We start from the raw sequence: 11,369 nt of genomic DNA on the forward strand, positions 1-11,369 counted from the left end.
AAGATTAAAATTTAAACATTTAAACTTAATATTCAGACAATGATGCACAAAAATAAAATCTTACCAAATTGTCTAATGTAATGTCGAAATCCTACTGCTGAGTCCAATATTCAAACTAAACTCTTTCTTTGCTTTCTGCAAGTTGAAGCGCAAGAAAGAACTTTGTTGTAGATAAAGTGCCTGAGAGGTGATAAAAATGAAAAAAACTAATCGATTAAATATGAACTGAAATTGAGCTCTTATCTTCACCAAAAAATATGCCCTGAACAAAAGGCCAATGCATGCTTCCACAATTCATACTAGACATAACATAGTAATTTGATTTGACATTAGCTGAAAACATTCTAGAGAATCGTTCAATGTACTCACGGCATATGAAGATTGAGAAAAAAAAATTGGAGGCTTTCCTAAATCTCGAGATACAACAAAATAAAAGCTTTATCGACCAAAAAGAGGGGGGAAATCATTGTCGTCATTCCAGATCTAAAAGAGCAAAGCAACGAAAAAAAGAATAGGAGAGTTCGGAGGAGGAACCTGATGCAAAAAACAAAAAAAAAGCCAACGGAGATCGTCGCTCCAGGGCACAAATTCGACTCGACTCGACACGACGCAGTAGGGAAGAGAGGCCGGGAGAAAACTGAAAAGGGTTTAGCCTTTTACCATTGTGTTTTTGTATAATAAAAAAAAATTTTTTTGGGCCCCTTCCTGGGCCGGGCCTGAGGCGGTCGCCTCTCTCGCCTCGTGAAAGGTCCGACCCTGATCGAGGAAAGTGGATAAAATCAATCACTTAAACTGTTTACTTAGATAAATAGAAAGAAAATAAAATTATTTATTGACCAAAATACCCTATCCTTCTCAAATATTTTAAATTAATATTTATTTTATCTTGATAATTAAAATATTCTTCCAGGTGTGACATATATTTTAAATTAATATTTATTTTATATTGATAATTAAAAATTATTACTAATCAAAATAAATTCTACAATTTAAATTTATCAATATTATTTTTAAAAATAATATTTATTACAACTCAACACAAACCCAAAAAATATTATTGTCAACTAAAATATTAAACTACAAAAAGTATCAATAATAAATTTTAATTGCAAATAATTTACAATCACTAGTAAATAGTTGTCAAACAATTTAAATTTATCAATGTTATTTTTAAAAATAATATTTATTACAACTCAAGACAAACCCAAAAAAATATTATTGTTAAATAAAATATTAAACTACAAAAAGTATCAACAATAAATTTTACTTGCAAATAATTTACAATCACTATTAAATAATTGTCAAACAAAATATAAATAAAAAATTGTCAACCACCAATATTACTTGAAAATAATCTACAAGTACGATAAAATCGCCAACTAAAATATTAAACTACAAAGTTTGTACTTCCTTATACTAAAATAAGTAGCTCACTTTTTTGTATTTATATTCTAGAGCTTTACAAAATTGTGGCTATCATGTTGACATAGCCGATCAAAATCAGAAAGAGAATATCATCTTTAAAAATTCCAACCTCTTCTCTGGTAGGCATCCCATGAATAGCATCATATTCTCCTTGTTCTCTCCTAGAAATAAATACGCAACAAGTATATTTTTATCTGGAACACCAGCACAAATTAGAGCTTTGTAGAGTTTCTCATTCACATTTTGTATGCGAAATGACCTATTTTCAATCACTGAAGTTGAACGATCAATTGCGGCAACAACTTCCTTGACATTAATGTCGATGACTGCATTTTGCTTATTGTCATATGAATCAATAGATGCAAGCTTTCGTTTCCTTGATCGATCGTCAAATGGTGGACTATCAGGGATCACTTCAAAATTCTCATATTCATCATCTAGTCCAAGGTCTCTTTGTTCTCCCTTTAAAGTAATTTCAACATTTCTTTCTGCAGCAGTAGAGGCTCTTTGACCATTTGCCCTATTGTGAGCAAACAACTCTAATAGCTTCTCATAACGAGGTACAGGGGTATATCTCCACTTCTTGATTGATGGATTAGTCTAGACAAAGTTAAACATAATTAGAAATAAATCAAACAAGCTATAGGTGAATTCGTGAAACAGAAGAAGCAAAAAACATATGCATGTCATATCTAATACTTTTTACAAAATATATAGATGCATGTCATACATATCTTATGTCATCGATCAGCAAACATAATTGGAAATACAGTGATTGACTAAAAATAAATTAATATTTACAATTAATACTTACATCAATAAGTTGCTTCCAAACTACCTCCTTGGCCTCAAATCTTCTACTTTCAACATGTCATTGAACTCCGCTTGCATTCTTAAACAAATCATAACATGAATTGAAATGATTTTTTAATGTTTTAATTATGTTCTTCAAATCATCCTTTGTCAATGGGATTTCAATCTTTTCACTACAAATGATAACCATATCTTTGTATGCAGTAGATGTGAAAGTGCCACCTATTCAGTTACCATTAACTTGTTGTTCTAACATAGCATCTATGAAAATTCTATCCATTTCTTCAGCTCACTTAATCACATCTCTCTTGACTTGTTCAATTGGTGCATCAATTCTTAATCAACACCTACATCAAATGTACACATGAACATGGGAAAAAAAATCAAATCTTATTCACAATTGTAAACATTCAAGTATACTAACACTGGTCTGACAAGCAAATTGTAGATATAAAAAAAAATAAAATCCAACAGATCAGCGTCTAATCTTTAGATTTATCAAAAAAAATATATTCAATCCATTACATTGTTCTAATCAAACATTCCAAGCATATAAAAAGTACAATAAAAGTGACTCATAAATCAAAACATTACTCTTTTGATAGTTTTCTAATAAATCAAAATAACCCTTCTTTAGTCAATATTGTAATCTAACCACATGACATTAGCTATGTTATCTCTAATCGTGCTTCCTTGCATCCAGTCATCTTCCTATCTTTCATTGTGACTCACTTCATCGTTAGAAGTTGACTCAATTCACGATCCACTTCATTAATTAATCTCTCATCTGGATCCACCCCCATTAAAAAATTATAAAGAATGCAACATGTTAAGATAATATCTGTTCGAATATCAACTTCATAATGAGGTTCTGTTCCACTAGCAATAATTGGAAATCTTTTTTAAAACCCTAAAAACTCTCTCGATTGCACCGCGAAGAGTTGTATGTCGGAGATTGAATAACTCTTTTGCATTTGTAGGGCCACATCTCGAATATTCTTTCAAATGATAACGAATTCCTCGATAAGAGGTAATCAAGTCCCTCTTCAACATAAACCCAGAGTCAACTAAATAATATTTACCTACCATCAAATTAAAGATATAAGTTAGTCATATTTACTTTCAAATATTATCTACTAATAAGCATTAATTGTAAACTATATACCATGAGAAATTATCAATTTATCATGTCTAGATAGACATTTTTTATGATTCGAGAATCAGATGCAGTTCCTTCCCATCCGGCTAGGAGATATATGAACTTCAAATCAGAGGAGCATCCAACCAACACATTGGTAGTTGGCCAATCCATTCTTCCTCTATATCGAGGTGTATCTACATCAGATACCTTAACACATATATGAGTTCCATCTAATGCACCAACATAATCCTGCAATTAAGAGACAATCGACATATGTGGCTACAAAGTATATTACAAAACTTTTGAAGTTCAAAATGATAAAAAAAAATACCTTAAAGTAAGGATAGAATCTGTTGCTACTCTCTATATGAGGAGGAATTTCAGATCCATCTGGTTGCTTTATAAATTCAGCATGAAGGCCAATAATAGCTTTCAAGACTTCATGAAAGTGATTACTAGTAGTCCTTGTACTACGACGAAAGAAAAAACTCAATTCTCATTTTTTGACATCATGACCGAGCAAATATAAAAATTTAGCAACCTTTTCTTCAACACTTGAATTCTTATTGCCTTTTACCCTATTGTTGTGTTTTAATATTTCACACAAGCGTCTAAAACCATCTAAATTCACCCTGAGAATACTATAACATGTGTCGCTAGAAGTCATAATATTGTGCAACAAAATACGCCGAACATTATCTTTTTGCTCATTACTCTCCGGTAAACCCTTTTCTACCTATTTTCTCATATCCTTTAAAATCATCCAAAAACCAACTATACAATTCCTATTTATAAAAATTTCATCATCCGAACTCTGATCTGAACTACCATCATTTTCATCATAATAATGATTAATATTTTGATCATCTTCTTCACCATTATTCCACTCCATCTTATTAAACCTGTACACAGAATAATAATAATAATATAGATTGCTGTAAAAAAAAATTAAAAGTGCTAAATTATTGTAAAATAAAAATTAATGACACCTTATAAAATTTTTAAAAACCTTCCTTTGCAGAATCGTGACACCAAGATTACATTCAATCAGATTTTTTTTTTTAAAAAAAAAAAAAACCTTCCTTTACAAAATCGAGACACTTGCATTCAAAGATCAAGACTTTTTTTGGATGAACTTTATCTTATGTGGGAATATTTAATATTTGCACTTTTGGTAAACCTAAAATATATCTATGCTTGTTTCAAAAATAACTCAGAAAGCATTCGTTGCCGATGACGAAGAAGGTTGAATGTGGCATAAAAAAAATTAAGAAGTGACATTCGTTGGTGAATGGATGAATAATGATGAATGTTCTAAGAAATCAAACAAAAAGTTAAGAAGGGGGAAACATGTTACCAGTATCACAAAACTCCGCCGTAGAACAGAGGACGCAGTCACACGTTGCCGAGGGAAGACAGGAGACTGCCGAAGAAAGACAAGATGCTGCTACAAATTGCCGAGGAAAGATAGAAACACTGTCGAGGGAGGAAAGATCGTAGTTGTTGCCACATATGGGTGATACACAAAGGCTGCTTCAAACGGAGAAAATGAGTTGGGGGAAGAGAAATGAAGAGTCATATACAAGTGTGTAATTTTGTCAAGAAGAAATGGTACATGCGTCATATGGTTTTCCATCCTTTGGTTTTCGCCCGATTTGGCGGTGATCGTTTTTTGCTTCAAATTCAACCATCGATGGATTGTGTTTTCTTTTTCTCCAAAAAATTTAATGAAGTAAACGGTGCAAAGTTTTCCACCGTGAAAAACTTTCCCTAATTTTTATTTCCGCTTCCGCATGTAAGCAGACTATAAAGGAACTAATTAACATTCATTTAGAGTCCTCATTTCTTATCCGACTTATCGTGCGCGCTCCTGCGGGTCAACCCAAAAATCAATTTTTACTTTTGACTAATATTAATATTACTATACATAAAATATATTTTAATTTTTAAAATAAAATTTAATTTAATTCTAGAAATTTATTAAATCTTAAATTAAGATCAATCTCAATCATTTAAAATTCTGAAGCGTTAGTTCAGTCGGGCGAAAACAAACTATGGAGATCTGTCGCCACGTTGAGGAATAACCGAGTTCGGTTGAGCGGAGGAGTACTTAGCTGAGCAACTAACTCGCTCGGCCCAGCAAATGGATCGCTGACGCATTCTTCGGGGAGATAGTACCGCTGACACAAGACATAGTTAACAGGCGAATCGTACGACAGAAGTTTTTACTGTCTTGTCAGGGATATGCATATCAAGTTAAGGCATGGTGTCAGAGACACTTTCTTGACATGCTCTTTCATAGGACAAATTGGATAACGTGTCCACGTCTCGAAAGAAATGCGCACATCACAATACTATATAAAGGGGGTCTATACATCGGCGGAAGTACGTATTATTTACCGTTTGTGCGTGTGCTACTTTTGTTTCGTCTTTTTCTTTTTGCTGGTGACTAATTTGAGCGTCGGAGGACCAATGCTGAGATTCTTTCCCTGACTCAATATTAATATTTCTTGTGTTTATAGAGTGAAATGAGGTGTACATCCAATCAACATAATAATTACATCTTAACATGTCCTTTCATAGGACAAATTGGAGAATGTGTCCACGTCTCGAAAGAAATGTTCACATCACAATACTATATAAAGGGGGGTCTATACATCGACGGAAATACGCATTATTCACTATTTGTGCTTGTGCTACTGTTGTTTCGTCTTCTTCTTTTTGTTGATGACTAATTTGAACGTCGGAGGACCAACGCTGAGATTCTTTCCCTGACTTAACATTAATATTTCTTGTATTTATAGAGTGAAATGAGATGTACATCTAATCAACATAATAATTACATCCTAACAAGTTATGTTCATAATTTTAAGATAGGATCATATCTGAATTTAAAAACTTCTTAATTTTGATATTTTTTACATCGACTCAATTGAGTTGACAATTTAAATTTATTTTTCCCGTACACTTATCGGACACGAGAATCGGACTGATAAAATTTCCCCATGATATATACCAAACAAAAAAACTATAGATATTCATTGCGTGTGAAAAAGTAGAGGTGACTCCTTTTAACCTGCGAATATAAGGAAACAAGTTAAAGGGTGCCAAGGCCACTTTATTAAAGCTTTAAAAGGTAGCGGTAATAATTAGAAAGAAAATTAAAAGATGATGTTTTTAAAGCTGCCTCCGTTTTTTGATCTGCCAAAAGAATGATCCTTCTTCTCTTGATTGTACGCAACTCAACTTTGTTTTTTTTTCAATAAAAAAAATTTGACTGAAACAATATACTTTCCTGATTTTTTTCCCAAAAATTTCTTAAATAATTTTTATAAATATTTTCCAGAATAAATCAGTCAAACTCAGATTTCTTGTCGTTCTTTTTTTTAAAAAAAAAATTAAAGGCCCAAAAATGCCCCACTCCCTCTTTAAAATTCCCACCATTTCTGATCTTCCAGCAATGCTATCGAACCAGACGATGCGGCTGCTCGTTGGCTACGATCCGTTGGATTCGGATCTTAGAAAATTGGACGGAGACGATGTGTCCTCCCTCTCCCTCTCTTTCAGGGAGATAGCCCTTGACGTTCGCGGTAGAGCCGACGGCGGTGAGGTTCAGGTCCACGACGGAGTGATCACCTCTCCTCCGGACGATTCCTTTCAATTCTTGTGTGCTGCTGGCGATAACTGTTTGGCCGATGACGTCTTCCTCGGCTGGAAGCTCATCTCTCTCGACCCTCGCCCGCTGCTGCCTTGGAAGCCCCTCGCGGAGCATTGCCGTCCCCAATCAGGCATCGCGGCGGATCACCGGAGGCTGAGTCGGCGTTCATCGGAGAAGATCAGGAAAGCCTCGTCTCCGGAGAAGCTGCCGCCGAGATGGTTTCTGTTGGCGGCGGGGCCGATGAGGGTCTCTGCGGCGATGCGGATGGAGGAGCTTAGGAGCCGGAAGAGGAGGCAGAGAGCGGAGGCGGCGGAGAATACCGATCGCTGGAGGAGAGGGTCGTGGAGGGTGATCCAGTCGCTGAGCTGCAACGCGGCGGAGAGCACGGCCGTAGGCCCGCCGGCGCTTCAGCTCGCGTCGCACGTGCGGCGTCTGAATGCCGCTCGCTAGATTCGATTCAACATCACGGTCCAGATTGAACCGGTTCAGCCCGGTCCAGACCGATCAGAGCATTCTCCGCGAGTAGATATGATTCACTCGTGTTTTTGTCCCTCTTGACTCTGATGGGAACTCTCTAAATTTAAACTCAATGGAATTATTCGTTGAGCTGATCGATAATCTGGTTGGAATGCTGAACAAGAACTTCGAGACATTTTTGAATATTTGATTTAAAACTTAAATTCATTAATTGTCCAAAATAAAATTTAATAGACGCCACAAGACTAGTTATTTCTGAATTTCTCTGCGTATTTGCCTTCTTCGTGTCAGTTTTTTGCCTCTGTCAATGTCGGAAGATCATCTTGCTTCCCTGCTCTCTGCCATTGGGCTATTTAGCTCCGAAGAGGACGCTCCCTCCTCTCCTGAAGCAGCGCTGAACAGCGAGTGATTCGATACGCTCTCCGGACTCTGTGAGCCAGTCGCCGGAATTTGATCACCGCCTAAAGCGCCGTTCTCATCCCTCTTCGACGTAGGACAAGATGGAGGTTCTTCCACGTCGTGATAGTGCTTCAGTAAGGCCACCGTCTTCCTCCACAAAGTGGTCTCCGTCGAAGCCGCTTCCTGCAGCCCATTTCGCTCAACGTAGATGAATCTGGCCAGGAAGATGATCAAAGCCGCCGCCGAGACGACGCCGGTGATGACGAAGAGGCCGGCGAAGTCATGGAGCGCTAAGCTCGACGAGCTGCTGCCGCTGCTTTTGCTTGTGGAGTTCTTCGGAAAGCCAAACCATTTCGACTCGATGAGTGCCAGCTCTCTGGCCTCTGTCGCGTTCAGTATCGCCCTCGATATGTCCGGGACAAGCGGCGAGCCTTGAGGGAACACCTGTTGAGCAAAAGGCCGATCAGTTCTTAACTTCTGGAAATCCATCTCTAATTCTGGGTGTGGAGAGCTTACGAAGCCGAAGCCATCGGTCTTGTAGGTTGGGCCGACCATGGTGAAATCATCGGGGTGTTGGTACAGGAAGAGCTTTAGGTAAGGTATCTCGTCGAACACCGCGTCGACGCCTCCCCTGGCGCTGCCTTTCGCCAAGGCGTCCGCGTACTGATCCGATGTGCTGTAGTTCCTCAGCTTGCTCGCGTGGATTCCCATCCTCTCCAGCATCCCGACAACGTAGGAGCCGTCCTGGTGGCCGACGAAAGCGCCGGTGGCTAGCAACTGGTCCACGTTCGTCACCGTCGGTTGCAGCTGCCGCACAGTGAGCGTCGACGTCAGGCTCGCCGTATAGCTCGACGTCAGTACCAGTACCACGAACGAGAAGACGATCACCGCGAACCTCGACAGGTTGCTCGTCAACCTCTCCGCTGAATCAATATCGTAAACAGTTGATGGACACCCAATTAGTGAAAAAAAGGAGGTAAAGGCAGCTTTTTTTACCGTGTGCGAAGAAGGCAATAGAGAAAACGTAGTAGAAGACGGTGCCCAGTTGCTGGAACGGCGTGCCGGGAAACTCCTCGATGTTGCGGCGCTCGATCATCCACAGCATGAATCCGGTGAGCACGAACACGGCGAAGATAGCCCACCAGAGGTCGGGAGTCAACGGCTGCAAGAAGATCCACATGCCGGTGCTATTGTTCTTCTCCACCGACACCACCATCGACACCCCCGATTCTGCGTACGGCATCGTGAAGTCGACGAAATGAGTTCGATTGGCGAGGATGGTGGTGTCGCCGACCACCGCGTCAAAATTCTGTCCAACGAAAGATTGAACAATTTGACACCGAATTAGGGGTTATATTGCAGCGGAGACCAACCTTAGAGTAGACTTGGTAGACCAAATTGTCGTAGGATTCGTCGGAATTCACCGCCGGGATGTAGTCGAAGGCGACAGGATAGGGAAGCCGATGCATGACCGCCTCGAACACGTCAATGCAGTAGCCAGAGACGTGGGTCTGATTGGTGGTCGGATCGGTCTCCACCTTGACGAACTGGTCGAAACCGTGCTTCAACGGGACGCCGATTCGGAGCCTCTTGCCGTTTGTCGGGATTTCCCAGCCTCTCGGGACATCGGTCTGGCTGCCTGGCCAGACCACGGAATTTAGGACATCGGTGTCGTTGGTGGAGTTTAGCTGCTGCTTTAGGGTTCCGCCTTCCTCCGGCGTCCAGAACCCAATGGTGATTAGCTTTCCACCGTCGACATTGACTATCTCCAACGCCGACGGCTGGAGTTGACCGTCAACAAGCAGGAAATCGCCCGTCAGCCCTTGGAACCGAGTGCGGAGAATAGCGTGCAGAAGTGCTTCCCCTGTTTTGCTGACGCCGAGGCGCCCTAAATCGGTTGAGACGTTTCCGGATTGCGCGGTGCGGTCAATGGACGAGCGCATCAAGGACGGATCCAGCTTCTTCGCCGCCGTCGCCACCGCCCACACCGTGTCGTACGCCCTCAGTTGAATCGTTGATGGATTGGCGACCTGCGCCGCTGGATAGTCTCTCTGAAACCGCCATCGGAAGCGGTTCGTGAAGTTGAGTACTTCCTTGGACCGGTTCACGTACGAGCGGACGCCGATGATGCCGCTCATGGGCATTTTGTCTACCATTTCGAGAACGTCGGAGATGCCGCCGGTGGCGATCCACACGTATCCTGCAGTCATCATGCCTAGCTCCGTCGCCAGTCGAAATATGCGGATTCCCAGGTCAGGCAGCGCGTGGACGACAAAGACCCGCGCGGGCATATCCTTGAGGCGGCGCAGTTCGCGGTCGAGGTCATCATCGGAGGCGGCGGCGGGGATGACAGCGCGGTAGGGAACGCGGACGTAGGCATCCTGCAGGGCGTCAATGAGGGAGGGAACGACGCCGGTGCCGTACTCTGAGTCGGTGTAGACGAGGACGACTTGGCGCCAGGCGAAGTGTCGGACGAGGGCGGCGATGGCGGGGACCTGCACCGAGTCGCTGGGGGTTGCGCGGACGAAGAATGGGGAGCGAAGGGCGGGGCTAGTAGCCGAGAAGGCGACGACGGGCACTCGAGCGCGGTCGCCGAGGTGGACGACGAAGGCAGCCTCGGTGGACGTCCGTGGGCCGACGATGCAAGACACGTGAACGTTCTTCATCAAGTCAACCGCTGCAGGTGTTTCATCACCATCATTTGTGCGTTAGATCGAGCACTGTAAAATCAAAACAAATTTACCTGCGGGTGATTCGCCATTCTTAATTACCTGCTTCTGCTGCTCCAACCGCGCTTGCCTTTGAATCCCTGAGATGAAGAACCACCCTCGTCTTGTTATCCCCATGGGCAGCATAGAAATCGTCGAGTGCCATGGAAATGCTGGTCCAGCTCCTCTTCCCTGTTAGGCTCTCCAGGTCAAGTATGACGCCGACGTCGACCGGCCGCGCCGTCGCCAAATCCTGGGCCAAAACTACACGACGCCGGCCGGAGAAAATGCTGAAGAATAGTGCAGAACAAGAGATATAAAAGAGAAGGAAACCGAGCCGCTTCTCCATCGAAGCCCACTGCGCCATTCCACCCATCCTTACACGTAGAGGAAGACGATTAGGTGACGGATTTCCTGAAGAGGAGCTGCGGGTCACGGTCGTCGCTGGGCACTGACTTGGATAAACAAAGACGACCTTGGGTCGATGGAGTCCGATACTCCGCTGCGAGAGGTGAGCGTAAAATTGGCAGGGTTTCTCGTGAAGTGAGGGTTGAGTATAAGGACGGTGAGCGGTTTTACTGTGACCGGGGTTGTTCGTGGACGAGTCGCTTGCCGTTAACGCGTCGAGCTGAATGGGGACCGTTGTAACTACGACGAATCTTTAATTGAACCGCTGGTGAAATTATTGGTTCAGGAAAATCGCTGGCACTGTCACAGTGTCGTGTTTTGTTTATGTGTGAATGTGATG

General features: G+C 41.6%; 1 protein-coding gene across 1 annotated transcript; it reads right to left on the reverse strand.

Moving 5' to 3' along the window:
* Positions 1 to 7,616: 7,616 nt before the first annotated feature.
* Positions 7,617 to 11,130, reverse strand: LOC121998499 (glutamate receptor 2.7-like). Its single transcript, XM_042553449.1, has 5 exons — positions 10,685 to 11,130; positions 9,287 to 10,590; positions 8,910 to 9,222; positions 8,430 to 8,836; positions 7,617 to 8,357 (listed from the first exon to the last, which is right to left on the reverse strand). The coding sequence occupies exons 1-5, from the start codon at positions 10,995 to 10,997 to the stop codon at positions 7,833 to 7,835; spliced, it is 2,862 nt and encodes a 953-aa protein (XP_042409383.1). The 5' UTR covers positions 10,998 to 11,130; the 3' UTR covers positions 7,617 to 7,832.
* Between the last annotated feature and the right edge of the window lie 239 nt (positions 11,131 to 11,369).

Source organism: Zingiber officinale, chromosome 6A (assembly GCF_018446385.1).
Source record: "Zingiber officinale cultivar Zhangliang chromosome 6A, Zo_v1.1, whole genome shotgun sequence".
Classification (NCBI taxonomy): Eukaryota; Viridiplantae; Streptophyta; class Magnoliopsida; order Zingiberales; family Zingiberaceae; genus Zingiber; species Zingiber officinale.